General features: G+C 37.4%; 1 protein-coding gene across 6 annotated transcripts in view; it reads right to left on the bottom strand.

Moving 5' to 3' along the window:
• Nucleotides 1-18,244, bottom strand: part of Hecw1 (HECT, C2 and WW domain containing E3 ubiquitin protein ligase 1) — a 391,308-nt gene that overhangs the window by 200,099 nt on the left and 172,965 nt on the right. For all 6 annotated transcript variants that reach the window (XM_048786494.1, XM_048786498.1, XM_048786495.1 and 3 more), the window contains one exon: nt 6,376-6,483. In XM_048786494.1, the coding sequence (XP_048642451.1) occupies nt 6,376-6,483 (108 nt within the window). The remainder of the gene's footprint in view (nt 1-6,375; nt 6,484-18,244) is intronic.

The following is an 18,244-nucleotide window of genomic DNA, read 5'->3' as shown; positions in this document are numbered from 1 at the left end:
TAGAAAGTTGGCTAACATATCCCTGGTGGAATTCAAGAGCCTTGGTGAGCAGGAATGAAACTCTCATTTCCTGATCTGAAACTATGATTCCCTACAGTTCCTAGGAGGCTTCCAGCCCTATCAGACTAAGAGGCATGGCAACTCAAGGTTAATCTAGGAAAGTCTAAGCATGGGTGAATAGGATCTTGACCGCTTATTTGTGTTAAGAGTTTTTGTCTTGTTGGGAGAATCTGAGATATTTTGACAAGAAGCCAGAATTACCTTTTGTATTGTTGTGAATCTAAATTGAATCATTTGGTTATATCTTTCTGTAATAATGGTTAGTCACTCTTTGTTATTTAATCTCAGAGACTGAGACTCCCATGGACTGAAGGTTGACTTTAATGCTCCCCAGATATATTGGAGTACTTGACATGATTAGAAGGGATTGCTTGAAACAGTTTGGCTTCTCACATTGAACGGTTTCAGGATAAGCCTGCCATGTCCCCTTATTCCTGTATTCTGTCTTCCCACCTGGATCTCTGACCTCCATTGTCACAGCCCCACTGTCTCATTTCCCCTGATCAGTTAGAAACACTGTGCTCTTAGTTTTGCCTCTGGCAGGCTAGTGTAGCCAAAGGATGACCAGCTAGTGACCAGAGGCCTTCTCAGCTCTCTTCCTGCCTTCTGTCACATGCTGCAAACTACAGCTGTGATTACTGTGGTTAGTAAAGGCAGATACATTTTCTTTAAGTTACATGGTACAAATAGTACCATTTTAATCACATTATCCTAAAACTAAAAGCAAAACAAAAACAAAGTAACAATGGTAATCTATGTCACATTAAATCTAAGCACCTTGATCTTTCACATAATTCTCAGCTGAATGCCAGATGGTCACAGCTCCCTGCATCCTTCACAGTTTGGAAGTGTCTCCTCTGCCCAGTTCTGCTTAGGTCTCTGCCTATCAGTGCCATGCCCTTTAATCTTTCTCTTTTGTGAAGACCTAGTCCAAAAAGCTATCTCTAAGCAATTCTAATTTTAATTACTTTTATATTCTTTGTATACTCCATTAGCACACAAAATGTATAATATGATATCACATGATATGTAATAATATCAAAGGGACAAAATTATTAGTGTATGAATATTTCTATCCTTTTCACTCTGGTCTGCTAACGAGTGAATGATTATGGATTTTATAGCTTAGATTCGTTCCCCTATCACCCCAGGAGGCTTTTCCCTAGCAAGATTATTTCTTTTATGTTTTCTAAAGCAAAATTTGAAGGAAATGAGAAGAAAGACAACATGAGTGTAGCTATGATCAGAGGTAGACTTCTGGAGAAGATTAGGTGGGAAGGACACCAGGGAAATCATGTGGTGAAAGGTCACTGATCAAAAAGAAAATTTAAGAGTATTACTGTGAACCATGAATACTTTTCTCAAAATTTAAGGAACACAAGTAAGAATATAAGCAATACTGGAATTCCTTTATGATTGTTATGCAATGCAACTTTAACCATGATTTCACTTTAGCATGGTTTCCATAGAGTTATATAATTAAAAATAAGATATATGTATACACACACACACACATATAGCTGTTGTCTTGCAAATATTTATAAGGAATCAAAAAAAACAAGGAGAGAAATGAATTACAGTAGATGGGGTAGAGAGAGAAGATGGGAGGGGAGGGGAGGGGGGATAGTAGAGGATAGGAAAGGTAGTAGAATACAACAGTTACTAATATGGCATTATGTAAAAGTGTGGATGTGTAACCGATGTGATTCTGCAATCTGTATTTGGGGTAAAAATGGGAGTTCATAACCCACTTGAATCTAATGTATGAAATATGATATGTCAAGAGTTTTGTAATGTTTTGAACAACCAATAAAAAAAATAAAATAAAAATAAAAAAAGAAAAAAAAGAAAAAAAAAGGTATATGTATACACACACACACACACACACACATATAGCTGTTGTCTTGCAAATATTTATAAGGAGTCATGCGTGTTCCTAATAGAAAGCCTCTGAAACAGTATATTTGTCACAGTTTTATGTTGCACAGGTCAATGCTTAATAGACTTAACCTTCTGAAGGGCTTAGAGTCTATGGACCAAATGATTATTGCACCACAAATTGAGACTTCTTGCTAAAAATAATAAAATATGATTGAAAATGGAAGCCCATAGTACAGTCCTGGTCATATTGACTCAAAAGGTAGAATAGTTCTGGTAAACACCTGCCTAAATTCAAATAAAAGGTTCTAGAAACATGTCACATTGACCATCTGGATTGTGGTCTGACAAATTCCCTGTATCTCATGAGGAGCTGGCTGCCTCTGGTTCCTGCAATGCTAGTCTTTCTTCCTTTCCATGGAGGAGAAATCATGTGTCAGAAATGTTAATGAAAGGAAGTCAGCGAGTTCTTCTGGAGCCCTGCTTTTCCTTCAATGTCCTTCAGTCTCCAAATTTGGCTGCAAAGGATTTCCTCACAGAAAATTCTCAGCATATAGCCATTTAAATCACAGTTGTCACTGAGACATCAAGATGTCTATTTCCAGAGCAGAAATCAAAGCTGACTGTACATTCCTGCCCTGAGCTGTGTTGGAGCAACACGCACAATTCCTAGTCCAAAGCCTTGTAATGACAGCAGTCCAGTTGGTGTTTACTGAGTGCTTTCTGTCCCAGATGCATGCCTGGAGAATCACCCATGCTTTCTCAGGTGGTTTTCATGGAATCACCTCATGGGGAAGTATATTATCTTCATTTTATAGACAAAGAAACCAGAAGCTTAGAGTCTAAGGGACCATGAGCCACAGTGGTCCCTTAGACACCACTTCTCACTTGGAAGCCATCTGCTGAAGCTGAGGATGATGAGGCCAATTTTGTCAGACCCACATGTGTAACTCTTGCCTGGCTATGTTCAGAGAGGTGTCATTGAAAACTTACAGTAGGATCAATAGCTTAGATTTTCTGTTACGTATAATCAGGGACCACTGTTTTTTCTGTTTTTGTTTCAATTTGGAGTGATGCTATCCTTTGAATGTATTCCCCGAAATTTCCAAAACTAAAACTTAATTGACAATATTAAAGTATTAAGAGGTGGGGCCTTGGTGGGGGGTGATGACAAATGAAATTAATCCCTTATAAAAGGGGATGAAGGGGCTGGGGATGTGGCTCAAGCGGTAGCGCGCTCGCCTGGCATGCGTGCGGCCCGGGTTCGATCCTCAGCACCACATACAAACAAAGATGTTGTGCCCGCTGAAAACTAAAAAATAAATATTAAAAAAAATTCTCTCTCACTATCTCTCTCACTCTCTCTTTAAAAAAAAGGGGGGGATGAAGTTGTCTATCCTCTTTGGCCCCTTCTTTGACACAGCAAGGTGTAATCTTTGAAGCAGAGAATTAGTCCTCACCAGATACCGAATCTGCTAGTACCTTGATCTGAACTTCCCAGCCTCCATGAATAGATTTCCATTATTGATAACTTATCCTCTCTAAGATGTTTTGTTATGGTTGCCTGAATAGACTAAGACGGATAATGTGATGGAAAAAGATTGGGAAATGATGTACTGAAAAAGGTATTTGAGGGATATTCTTCTGACAAATACAGAGAATCTGGTATGAATCTAGATCACTTTTCCACTCTGGAAAGCAAGGGTAGAGATGGGGAAGCAGCTGAATCTGAAAGCCCCTCAGCTTCTTATCAACTGATTTGAGAATTGAGACAGGATCAGTAGACAGGTGGTACTGACCAGGGACAGTACAGGAAGACAAGGCACAGCAGTCACCCGACTCCAGTTTTTTGTTTATACCTGGACAGAGGTGAGAAGGGGGTGCCTAAACAGTGATAAGAACACAAGAGTGGGTGGAGGAAGGAGCATCCCTGACTGGTGTTAGTGAGCAGTTGTTCTAGCCACACGGCTTGGTTCTTCCTACTACAGTTTGATGAGCAGGGGGATACACAGCAGATTTGGGACTGAGATCCAGACTTCTGATAGGTATATGCAGTCACATGGCCTATTGTAACTCCTTCTGAAGGTTTGAGACTGGCCTGCTGTGTCCAACTTCATGTAGTAAAAAATCAACACTGAATTACTATAACAAAACACCACTGTAGGATTTTATCAGGATGGGTAGAGTTAAAATTTCACTGGTTCCTTCTTTTATCGTGTTAAACGCTGCATCTCTCCAGACCTCATATCACATCATTATTACTGTAGACAGATCCCAGTGGCCCTCTAAGGAAAAATCATGCCAGAGAATAGGAAATGATTCTTTTGTCTTTTATCATGTATGTAACTCCTTGGAGAGTACAGAAAATATGTTTTTAGAATACTTCTAATTTGGTGGTACTTTCAAAATCTGATTTAGTCAGACCATTTAAAAAATTGTATAAATCAATAGCAATTACCTGCTTCTAAATTGAATCATAACCCCCAAAGAAATATGCTATTAAAACATTACAGACTCCAGGTCATATGCAATATACTTCCACTCTCATTAAAATAAATAATAAAAGAGGAAAAAAAAGAATAAAAATAAAAGGAAAATATCATTTTATTTTATTATTTTAATTTAATCTCCAAGTAGAAACAGTGACCTTTTTTTTATACTTCAATATATAAAATCTGGACAATGTTCAATGTTAGCAAAATCATTCTTAATTTTAAGATAGTATAATTTATAAATTAGGTTAATGTGTTTATTGCCATCAGGAGGTTGTAAAGAATCTTATTTTTGGATCATAACAAACACTTCTGTAACTTTCTGGAAAATGGCCTGGATTCTGCATTTTTATTACAGCAAGAGAACCTTTGATGTCTTGATGTGTTAATGAATGATAGCTATATCAGAACATTTTAAAATCTAATTCTCCCTACTTGTTAATTTGGCCCATTTTCAATCATACATTTTTGAAAATTAAAATTATTTTACATAAAAATATAAATTTATACAGTATGTGATATATAATTTTTAATGCATTTAGACTCCTTAGACTCCTTATTCATTGTAACTTTTTAATTTACTTGATATATATGTGTGCCCCTGAGTTAATATTCTAATCATTTTCAAGCTCAATTAAACTTTGTATTGGTAAATTTTTGCTTTTGACAAATTAAATTTGTCAATTTTTATAACTTGACAACTTCTATTATTAGAATAGAATAACAGTTTCTTAATGTATTGGTCACTCATTTGATATATATACAAAATGTAAATATCCACCCTTTCATTCATTTTCCCCAAACAAGACACTGCTAATTCAGCAGGTGGACTGAGGACAAGAATCTTTTCAAGTTTGCACAAGAACATTTAAAAACGTCACTTTTCTAAAGTGTTCAGTTATTTTGAATATGCCCTTTCTAAGCCATTTGCTTTTTTTTTGTTTTGTTTTTTAATAGGTTATTGCTCCTTAACCCAGTTTGAATATGCTTTCACTCGGTTATTTTAAAGAGATGGTTTTATTATAACTTCTTAGTACAGATTGTGGACCCTTTTTATATTCTCATCATTATTTTTTTGTTCTTTTTAGTTATACATGACAGTACAGTATATTTTGACTTAGCATGGAGTACATCTGATTCTAATTAGGATCCCAATCTTGTGATTGTGCATGATGTGGAGACTCACATATGTACATAGAAAAGTTAAGTCAGATTCATTCCACTGTCTTTCTTATTACTGTCCCTCTGTCCTTCCCTTCATTCCCCGTGTCTAATCCACTGAACTTCTATTCTTCCCATACCCCTCTTTTGTTGTGTGTTCAGATCCACATATCAGACCTTTGTTTTTTGGGGATTGGCTTATTTTGCTTAGCATAATATTTTGCTAGTATAAACAACACCAAGTTTATACACCCAGAAATGTCAGTAGATTAGGAGTCAAAGAACTTGTCTGGCATTACTAACATGTGATTCCCCATTCTGTGGAGTTGTGGCAAGATCCAAAGGTTATGAAAAAAGTGTGGAATATTATCAGCATAGTGGTGCAATGGTTAAGGAGCCTTGAATTACTGGATCAGGAAAAGGTAAAACTTAGGCAGGAAACATGTTAAGAAGATATGGTCTCCCACACATCAAAATTGGAGAAGCCTGAAGTAAAAGTCAGGGGATATGAGCCAAAGCGTCCAGAGTCTAGAGGCTGATGAATATGAAGAACAGTTTTCTTTGGTATTAGAGTGGCCCTCTGGGTTGGTTTGTATGGCTGTTACCCAGTTGTTCTAGAACTCATTACTCACTACTGAAAAGTCTTTTTAAGGATCTCATTTAATCTACTTCTCTGTTTTACATGACAAATTTCTAGGTGGAAGTGAGACCACAAGACAAAGAACAGAGCAGTTGAATTTTTCATCGGCCATGTCTGCTGAGCAAGAATGGTAAAAGTACTCACGTTCTACAAAGTAAGAGCTGGCATCAATCTTCCAGATGATCTGGCCCCGATGAGAACCATTGACTCCACGGTTCTTATAGTCCAGAAAGTTTTCAGACAAGACTTCATCTATATTCACACACACAAAAAAAAGTAGAGAAGAGAAACATATCAGTCAATAGCTTATTTAGAGGGGGAAAATAAAAATAAAAAAAGGGTAAAGGATGTGAATGTCATCCCCAGCTCACAGCAGAAAAAAACACCTGGAAACATAGAATCAGAGAGCTGGAAGCATCCTAAGACACCATCAGGACCAACCTCTTTTTAGTGCAGGAATCTTTTCCCCACCCAACATTCCTGGAAATGATCACATAGCTGGTTCTTCAACTTTGCTGGAAATAGAGAAATAATCACAGTTCATTGCACTTTGAATGGCCGAATATGTATGAAAACACATATGAAAGTCTTCCTCCAAGAGTAAGCAGGTGGCATCACTATACACTATACTACAGAGCAATAGTAACAAAAACAGCATGGTATTGGCACCAAAACAGAGTGATAGACCAGTGGTACAGAATAGAAAACACAGAGACTAATCCACATAATTACAGTTATCTTATATTAGACAAAAGCACCAAAAATGTACATTGGAGAAAAGATAGCCTCTTCAACAAATGGTACTGGGAAAACTGGAAATCCATATACAACAAAATGAAATTACCCCTGTCTCTCACCATGCGCGAAACCCAACTCAAATTGGATCAAGGACCTAGGAATTACACTAGAGACCCTGTACCTAATAGAAGAAAAAGTAGGCCTAAATCTTCATCATGTCAGATTAGGCCCTGACTTCCTTAATAAGATTCCTATAGAACAAGAATTAAAATCAAGAGTCAATAAATGGCATGGATTCAAACTAAAAGCTTCTTCTCAGCAACAGAAATAATCAGTGAGGTGAATAGAGAGCCTACAGAATGGGAGCAAATTTTTACCACATACACATCAGATAGAGCACTGATCTCTAGGATATATAAAGAACTCAAAAATCTTAACACCAAAACAAAACAAAACAAAATAGACAAACAAACAAACAAAAAATCCCAAACAAATAGTCCAATCAATAAATGGGCTAAGGAACTGAACAGACCTTTCTCAGAACATGATATGCAGTCAATCAACAAATTTATGAAAAAATGTTCAACATCTCTGGCAATTAGAGAAATGCAAATCAAAATTATTCTAAGAGTTCATCTCACTCTAGTCAGAATAGCAGCTATTAAGAATACAAACAATAATAAGTATTGATGAGAATGTGGGGGAAAGGCACACTCATACATTGCTGGTAGAACTACAAATTTGTGTAGCCAATATGGAAAGCAGTATGGAGATTCTTTGGAAAACTAGGTAGGTTAAATGACCCAGTTATCCCACTCCTTGGTCTATACCCAAATGACTTAAAAACAGCATACTGTAGGGGTGCAACCACATCAATGTTTATAGCAGCACAATTCACAATAGCTAAACTGTGGAAACAACCTAGGTGCCCTTCAGTAGATGAATGGATAAAGAAACTGTGGTATATACACAATGGAATATTATTCAGCATTAAAAGAGAATAAAATCATGGCATTTGCAGGTAAATGGATGGAGTTGGAGAATATAATGCTAAATGAAGTAAGCCAAATCCCAAAAAACCAAATGCCAAATGGTTTCTCTGATATAAGGATGCTGATTCATAATGGGGATTGGAGGGTGGGGATCATAGGAGGAATAGATGAACTCTAGATAGGGCAAAGAGGAGGGAGGAAAGGGTGGGGGCATGGGAATAGGAAAGGAGGTAGAATGAGATGGACATCATTACTCTAAGTACATGTATGAAGACATGAATGGTGTGACTCTGTTGTGTAACCAGAGATATGAAAAATTGTTCTCTATACGTGTAGTATGAATTGAAATGCATTCTGCTGTCATATATAACAAATTAGAATAGATAAAAAAATAAAGTCTTCTTCAAAAAGATTCTATCAGCTAAATCTCATTTGAGATTGAGGATAAGACATAAAGAAAATGTTTAATCATGCTTTGTATCTCGGTGCCAGTTCTCATTGACCATATCATCTCTTCTCTGACCTTGGCAGCATAATCATCTGGTATAGAGACTCATCCATGAACTTATTTTCCCATGCCTTCCTGAACTCAAGCATTCGTTTATTCATTCAACAGTTAAGATCCAGCTATCTACCAGATTCTGAGGAAGGTGCAGGGCCATGGTATTGGGCAAAACCAATATGGTTATAAATTGAAGCTTACAAACAATTAAGAAGACACTTTTAAACAAAAAGCAAAGAAATAAATGTAGTATTGTAACTTGCAATAAGAGATATGAAGAAAGAGAACAGGGTGCTTTGACAAAGTGACAAGGAAGAAGTCCAACAGGGTAGTCAGAGACCACTGAAGGATAAGAAGAGCTGCATGGGTGGAAAATAAAGCTGGGTGTGGGGAGGGCTGAGGTAGGGAAGAACTTACTGCTTGGAGGTACTGGGAGCACCTAATAAGTGATTGTGGGTTTTCATCTACTGCTCTTTCTTTTCTCATCACATTGCAACCTGCTGATGTCTTAAAGCCCATTGCCCAGAGAGAAATGACACATTCTTGGAGTGAACAGGTCCTAAAAGATCAAGTTGACTGTCACCTCCTTGGTTTCAGACCCCACATTCTCAGTGCACATGAAGCTAGGGATATGAATTTTACCTTGATTCTATGGGGCTTTTGTAGTTTTCACTTCACTAGAAAGTAATCAACTGAGCTAGCTGGATCTGAGTTTCTGGGAAAACCATGTTTTGAGTGTCCAAATCTGAAGACAGTACCAGAGTCAAGGCTCTGCAGAGAGAGAAACAGGTCATGGCTGTCCTTTTTCCTCTTAGGATACCCTGCATTTGGCTGGACTGAGAAAATAGGCAATGATAATGTTCAAAAAGGAAAGCTTGAGGATTTTTGTGCCATTTACCAATATTGTCATGTCTACAGCCTCAGGTTCCTCATCTGCAAAGTGAGGGGTGGGTAGTAAAAACTTCAGCCTTTCAAGGGAGGAGTAAATGAGAGAAACTAGCAAATGCACCTGTAATCTACTATGTTGATTGCACATTTTGAGCTGCCCCTTTTTTGCAAAGATGACTGGGCAGAGGAGCACCATCTCTGCTTCATTAGCAGCAAGAACTGTTTGTATCCTTTGGAAGATCACTTGTTTGCAAAATTTACCTGTCTTTATATTCACAGTGTGTGCTTACAGCCCTGTTTGGGTTACTAAGATGATTGCATAATATGTCTTTTACAGTAATTGCCTCATTTCTGCAAAAAAGCATAATATTTTTCTAGCTCCCTGGGTCTTCAGTACAGATATAATGAGTTTCACACCCAGGTAGAAATTTGCCTCATTATGGCAATTCTTCAAGAGGTGCTATATTCCTAAATTTATCCACTCTGATCACCTGAATATTCACCTTAGTAGATATGGTCAGGTTTTCATAAACAGTAACATTTAGAAGAAGAATGTTCATTCATGTATTAGATAATATGCACTGCATACTTTTTTTCCATTCTCAGTATTGCTAAACCCTGGTGATACACAGGTGAATGAGACATGATCTTTGTTCCCAGGAGTTTCTAATATATTTGGTGATTTGTTTAGGAAAACAGGTAATTTCATTGGAATATAGAAAGTATAAAAATGGGTTAAGTATCAAGGAATCCATAGAAGCACAAATGAGAAAAGGAAGGGGGGGGGTAAGTGGGAAGAATTGCAAAAAAACTGATAAAATGGCCAAATAACACATTTTAAAGAGAAAAAGATATACTTTGTTGTACAATTTTTATGCATAACACATTTTAAGGGACTGACACTTTGTCTTGATAAGTATCTGTTTTCCTGGCACAAATAATAACACTGGCAAATGCATGACACATGAAACTAACACATGAAACAAAACAATCTGTATTCTTGATTAGGCCATCTCTGCAAAGAGGTCAACCTCTTCCCTAAAGGTATTTATCACTACCTTAGAAAAGTTTCTAGTCTCTGCTTAGGAATCCAAGTGTATTAGTGTATTCTGTGCTACAGGAAGGAATTGGAAGAGAGAAGAGAACTGGAATAAGTGCTAAGGGCCAAATCGTGGTCTCCACCACAATGAGGAATGTGGTTCCTGGGTGTATACCTGGAGGCTCTTTGTCCTATGTTCTTCATCAGGGAAGAAATCTCTTTGTGGGAGCAATATTTACAGCCACCCTTGAGGCAGGATGTAACCTATCTACCATTGTTATATGATCTTAGGTGGGTTATTTCATTTTTGTGTCTCAGCTTCTTCACTACAAAATGAAGATAATCTTAGCACCCACCTTAACATTTTTGCTGTATTAAACGAACTATTATAGGCAGCAGTCTCAGAATAGTGTCGGCCATCTAATAAGCACTATTTCTATCTAGAGCCTAGGCTAAAAATAGGGCATCCTATTTCAAATCCCCATGATACTTAATGAGCAAAGCCATTAATAATAGCTTACACCAGTACTATTTAAAATTTATTCATTGTGCACTTTGTACAGAACACAAAAAAGATGTATTAAGTCCCTCAAAATAAGAATACATTTGCTTGATGATGTTTATTCTGGTATGTAACATCCTACCTCCTGCATCTAGTTTATAATAGGGGAAAGATCTTTGTAGGTTATTAAAATTTTAGCCAGAAAGTTCTAATGAAGCTTACCTAAGAAATGAGGAATGTATTTTCTCTTGATGTGTCTTAAAAATGATAACTATAGCTATGCTTTCCACATCCTAATCTGTAATAGAAGAGTGGACAACAAAACACTGCTGCTATTAAGAGCAGAATGGGCAAGTGAGCTCATAATCAATTATAAAGGACACTCGATCCATCCCCCAGGTCTCTTAAGCCCATCAGAAGAAGCACAACATGGCTTTGGTTTCTCAGAGTAACTCATGCCTCCTGATAATCAAATCTTGGAAAAATCTCCAAGGATTCTCCCACTATGACTTTACTAAAATGGTAAGGAGATATGGGGACAATCTACTTGCCTTTCACCTAAGCCCATGATGTAGAAGTGCTGTTATCATGTACTAGGAAGGGACTCTAAAATAGCAGCACAGGTCCTACAAATCATTGTCCCTTTCTCTTTTTATGAGGCTTTTCCTTTATATTGTTTCTTTAAAACAAGTATTCATTTTCTCTCTTGACTGAGAAATACAGCTTCAGCTCTTCTATATTCTAATAGGGCGTCTGATGTAAAGGGAAACTTCAGTTCTTGAAGAATTGGTGTCCACAAAGAAGAATTCTAAAAAATTAAACAAGGAGGAGAAGGAGGTGAAGTACAAGGAGGAGGAGGAAGAAGAAGGAGAAGGAACATTCTAGAAGACTCTATGTGCAGGTACCTAGCTAGAAAGACAATTTTAACTTTTGTTCTTATATTTTAAGGCCATGAGCAATAAATGTTTCTTATGGGTAAGGGCTGAGTTCCTATGTTTGTAATTTCTCATAACTCCTTGTGTATGATTTCCCAAACTGGAACAATCTAGTGAGAAATAAAAGTGTTGTTTTGCTCAAGAAAATGCAGGGAATGCTGAATTAAACAAAATAAAGTGAGTCACTCTACTACAGGCTTCTCAAACCTTTATTATACATTGTGAATCTCTAAAAGTGGGGCAAGGTGGGCGGAGACTTCCATCTTTATTTAACCATGGAATTCCCCCCATGGAGTACTGACCAATGTAGAAGACACGGTCCATGAGGGCTACTTATGTGTCCATCACTGCTCCTATTCCACTGTACTGTACAAATTCTAGGGAAAATGGACTAGGAAGTTAAATCTAATTGAGAAAACTTTTCAGAAAATCACGAGACCAGAAGACAAAATGTACAGGAAAAGATAAGGAATATAGACAATAAAGGAAAGTCCCCATGTCTGAAAAATGAAAGTTTTGAAGACCAAAGGAATATGGAACCATACCGGCAGAACAACTAGTCTGTTACAAGAAGAGATATCGCTAAGAAATCAGTTGAAAGTAGCTATGCTTTCCACATCCTAATCTGTAATAGAAGAGTGGATAACAAAATACTGCTTTGATACTATGACCCACAAGCTCTTTCTCCACCTAGCCTGCCTGCCACCTGGGCTGCTTACTTATGCCAGAGTCTCTTTGTCTTTTCTCTGAGATTTCTGTTACTATAACAAATACCTACGATAGTCAACTTATAAAGAGAAAAAGTTTATTTGGGTTCATGGCTTCAGGGGTTCTAATATGTGGGTGGTTGACTCAATTGCTTTGGGCCTGTTGCAAGGCAGCAGCACATCATGGTATAAAGCACCTAATATATTGAGATTGCTCACTTCATGGCCCAGAGAAGAAAGAAAAAGGAAGGGACCAGAGTTCCACAACCCTTTTTGAGGACATATCCCCAATAACTTAAGACCTCCTAGTAGGCACCATATCTTAAAGATTAGACCATCTTCCACTAGAACCAATCTAGGGACCAATCCTTTAACACAAGGAACTTTGGGGGACATTCCAGATCCAAATTAGAGCAAGTTCACTCAAGTTGTTCTCCATTTCAGGGCCCAGAAAGAAAAAAAAATACTGCTTTGATATTGTCATGTCTACAGCCACATTCCTCATTGTGGTGGAGACCATGATTTGGCCCTTAGCACTTTTTCCAATACTCTTCTCACCTCCAGTGCCTTCTTATAGCACAGAATATGCTAATATACTTGGATTCCTAAGCAGAGACTAGAAACTTCTAAGGTAGTGATAAATACCTTTAGGGAAACAAATATGAACCTGACTTAGAGTTTCTCAACCTGGGTACTGTTGCTATCTTTGGCTAGATAACTATTTGTTATTATCAGACTATTCTATGCTATATACCAGATTTAGTGGCATCCCTGGACTCCCCCCCCCAGTTGATGTCAGTAGCACCTTCAACAATCCAACAACCTTAAATGGCTTAAGACTTTACCAAGTGTTTCCTGAGGGGCAAAATCACCTCAGTTGAGAACCACTGGTTGATAACTGAATGCAATCACTGTAAGAATAATAAGAGAGGCATAACTTGTAAATCAACGGATCATTCCAATAAAAGGCAAGAAATACATCCTCATGTACATGAAACCAAAGGAAATTACATTAAATAAAGAATATGAAGAAAGGGGGCAAAAAGAAGTCCTAATATAATAGTAAGTACAATAAATGTAAATGTACTATCCTAACCAATTAAAAATCTGAGACTCACAGATCAGAATAAAAACACACACACAAAGAGTCACACTTAAAGACAGAGAAGGATTGACAATATAGGAAGGAAAAACAGAAAACAAGTATGAAGTAGAAGAAAACTGAGATACTAGCAATCTCAGCATTTAGAAAACAGAATTCAAGGCAAAGAGTATTATAAGGGAGCCCAGTGAGTTGAAATAATAAGCTATAATAAATCAGAGTAAAAAGGTCTAAATATCATGAACATTCGTATACCCAAGAAACAGCATCAGCATCTACAAAATATATAATTTATAGATGTGAAAGTAGATGCTATGGTTTAAACATGGTTTTTCTCCTTCAGAACTCATGTTGGAGCTTAATCTGCATTGTGAAATATTAAGAACTGGACACTTAATCTGAGCATGGTTTTTAGAGGTAGGGTCTTTTAGAGGTGATTAGGGCTAGTCAAGGTCATGAGGGGGAACTTCCATGATGAAATACTGGTGGTTTTACAAGAAGAGAGAGAGAGAGAGAGAGACAGAGACTGGAGAAAACACACTGCAAAAGTTTGGATCTTGAATATCCCCCAATGGACCATGTAATGAAGACTTAGTCCCCAGTTTGGTACTACTGGAAGGTTGTGGACTGTAAGAGGTGGAGCCTAGTTGGCGATCATTCAGCCACTGGGGGTGTGCCCTTCAAGTGTGAAAAGCGGGCCCATAGTCCCTTCCTCTTCTCTTATTTCCACTTTCTGGCTATGAGGGAGCAGTTTTGTTCCACTATATGCTCCCCATCATGGTGTGCTGTCTCACCATAGGCCCCAAAACAATAGGGTCAAACAAAGGATTGTAATCATGAGCCCCAATAAATCTTCTCTTTAAAAGTTGGTCATCTCAGGTATTTTGTTACAGCAATAGAAAGTTGACTCACACATACAAGCATACACCTGTCTGTGTGCACACAAGTACTCCCTATCTCTTGCCATGTGATGCCCTGTGCTGCCTCAGGACTCCACCAGATTTGGCCCTTTGATCTTGGACCAGAACTATGAGCCAAAAGAAATCTTCTTTCCTTTATAACTTACCCAGTCTCTGTTACTCTTTTATTAGCAATAGAAAAGAGACTAATATAGTGGACAAAGATTAAAAGTTTTTGCTAGATTTTAACACACTTCATTAAAAAATGAGAGAATAAGGAAACAAAATTGTGCAAGACCCTGGCCTCCATCCCCAGCACCAAAAAATAATAGAACAAGATCAGACAACATAGACACCCATATATAAATATTATTATAAATGTGTACATCTATCTATCTATCTACATCTATCTATCTATCTATCTATCTATCTATCTATCTATCTATCTATCTATCTATATACACACAGAGAGAGAAAGAGAGAGATTGAGAAGGAGAGAGGTGATCCTTACTTTGTACAGGTTCCTTTTAACTGAAATCTGTGTACATCAGAGTTACACCCTTTGTAGGTCCTTTGGTAACTCTTACCCTTGTAACCTCATTTGTTATGGAACTGTACCAACTGGGGTCACAGTTTCAGTATGCATAAGGTTCAGTTAACACAATGCCATATACATACACAGGAGTACACACACACAAATATACATCAAGAAAGTAGAGGTCACAGAAGCAGCCTCAAAAAATTCCAAAGAATCAATTTGAAAAATACTATAGTCTCTAATCTCACACAGGTAGAGAAATCCAGAAGATTTGAAAGAGAGTGTACATTCCCAGGCATAGTCTATCAGCAACCTTCAATGATGCAATTTTGAAGAATTTTAAATTTTAACTTTTATTATTTCTTGATAGGTAGAATTTTGAATGCATAAATGTATTCTACTTTCATTATGTTTTAAATTAATGAAAAAACTATAGCATGGAATTAGGGTAGCATGGTATAATAATGAATGTGATTTATTAAAAGTATGATTAATAAGAAAGGTATTTTTGCAGATTATGAACATATTATACCTACTTTACCTATTCAATTATATTTTCCTAATTTTAATTGTATATTTATTTCATATTTAAGCAGCTTTTATAGGGGCTACTTCCAGTGGAGTAAAAGGAATTGATCTTTTTAAAAACTTATATTCTTAAAAAGAGTTTTATGATGCTAGATTTTTAAAATATTAAAATGTAAAGAGGTAAAAATATTTATGTAGATACTTCCTCATTAATTAATATTACATTAATATAACATTCTAATGATTAGAAATATATATTGTATCCATCACATTATGTCCTCTAAACCAATTATACTACCTTATTCCCTTAGTGTGAGTAAGAGTCAGGTATTGCTGAATCTTTAACCCTAAGTATAGAACAAATGAATAATTAGGTTTTATTTGTGAACGTCAAATAGACACTACTGGGTGAATAATTGCAAAACTATTTACTAGAGGTACTGATTTATAACATATCTGTCCCTATGCACTTGTTTTTGACCAAATGATAAGCTTTTACACATTTACTAACCCTTAAAACATCATTTTTCAGGTCTCTAACGGTTTGGTCAGAAGCCTTTGCTGATAGTGAACAACTATAACAATGCTCATGTAAGGGCCAAGTCTAGGCTGAAGAAGCCTAGAAATTAGAGCTATTTGCTACAGTGAATTCAGAGAATAAAGCTCCTTGACAATACCAACCAAGAATTGTATACTGGTTGCCAGGAAATAAATGCATGTTATCTCACTGATCCTGAGAAGCAAGCTCCATTTTGGAGATAAGGAACATATTATAATTTGGATCTGGAGTATCCCTTGAAAAGTTCATGTTCGAAAGCATTGATACCTAATGTAGCAAGGGTCAGAAGTGGGGCTTTTAGGCAATGGCAGAATCTTGAGGACTTTGACCACATCAGTGGATTGATCCATTTGATGAATTAACCCATGGATATCTGAATGAATTACTGGGAGATAGGACCTAATTGGAGAAAGCAGATCACTGGGGGCATGCCCTGGAAGGGTTATCTTTTCCCTGTCCCCTTTCTCTCCTCTCTCTCTCTCTCTCTCTCTCTCTCTCTCTGCCATGAACTGGGAAATTTACATCTGCCACACCCTTCTGCCACAATGTTTCTGCTTTAGAGCCAGATGACCAAGGACTGAACTTCTGAAACCATTAGCCAAAATAAATTTTTCCTCCTCTCAGTTGTTCTTATCAGGTGTTTTGGTTACAGCAGTGAAATACTGACATACAGAACCTGTGGCTTAGATTACAGTTTCTGACTGAGGTCTTACATCTGGCCAGAGGCAGAGTATGATTCTAAATCAGAGTGACCTATTACTGATATCGCAAGACCTTTCTCCATTCTATGCCATTAAGAAAATATCATGTATTGTTCTCATTTAACCCTGCAAATGAATTCTATTTCACTTTATAATCATGGTAATGCTAATGTTTCTGGGTTCCTATGGTCCTGGTTAAGAACAGTATTGGCGATTTTGTGAGAGTGTCATTGAGTGGGACCATACCTCACCCTATACATCATGATATCTTTACCCTCTTATGACAGAAGAAAATTATGTTTGTTTGGAGAGTACTAGAGGTCACAAAATGCTGAAGGCATTACTTGGCCTTACTTGGACATTTTGATGGCCCACTGATGTGGAATGGCCCATACCTGATGTTGCACCAGAATGCCAACATGCTCCCATTGTTAGTGTAAGTTCTGCTGCCAGGGACGCAGCTGTGTGGCCATAGGAGCCATTCAATTGGCAGCTCCTCATTTGGAAATGACAGATTAAATGAAATTACCATCCCTAAATTTCTGGATCTGTACCCATGACTTGAGCTTTGGCGAGGCACTGCAAATCTGGAAGATAAATTGCTAAAGACTCACAAATTATAAACTTTTAAGATTCACAGATAATTTGGATGGGAAATCATTTTTGAAGTGTTCTGCTACTGAAAGTGTTGGCATTCTGCATTAAATAACTTCACAGTTATGTATGTGTAGCTACTATGAGAATAACAAACTGTCAGAGTAAGATTCCAAGATGATGAGTTGTGGTTACTTTTGGCTCAGTCAAAATGTCATGTTAACACCAGATCTTATTCATTCACAGAGTTTCGTGATACTTGATGTGGCTGACAGCCCTTTCCTTTTCCCAGTATCCTCACAGGACAAGAGTGTCCTGTGTGGTGTGAGCTCCTAGTGGTCCTTCCTTTTCACCCTCTTCCATCTTCTTTTAGAGTTTCTTCTCTGCCTCTCCCTACCCCCTTTCTCTGACAGGGACTTTCTAGTGCTTTTTCCACAAACAATCCACAAGGTAGCTTATCTACTCCCAGGCTAATCTAAAGCTGTAACATGAATCTATGATTGAGCTGCAGAACCATTCGTTTATTCGCTGTGGATGATGGAACCTCATTTGTTCCATAAACAGTAAATTCCACACTGAGCTCATTACCTTCTCCCCAAACATGATCCTTTTCCAGTTGTTCCCTAACTTGAGGAATGGTGTCAATACTCACCAGCTGTAGGAAGGTACCTTTGTAAATAGTTGGTTCAAACTCTGCGTGTGTGTGTGTATGTGTGTGTATACTCACACACAAAAACCTAATTGCTTCAGCTGTTAAACAAGTGACATTCCAAATTAAAATGAGGGTGG

The sequence above is a fragment of the Marmota marmota genome, unplaced genomic scaffold (genome assembly GCF_001458135.2).
Source record: "Marmota marmota marmota unplaced genomic scaffold, marMar, whole genome shotgun sequence".
Classification (NCBI taxonomy): Eukaryota; Metazoa; Chordata; class Mammalia; order Rodentia; family Sciuridae; genus Marmota; species Marmota marmota.
The sequence above is the reverse complement of the archived record's forward strand: the minus strand, read 5'-3'. Positions and strand labels throughout refer to the sequence as shown.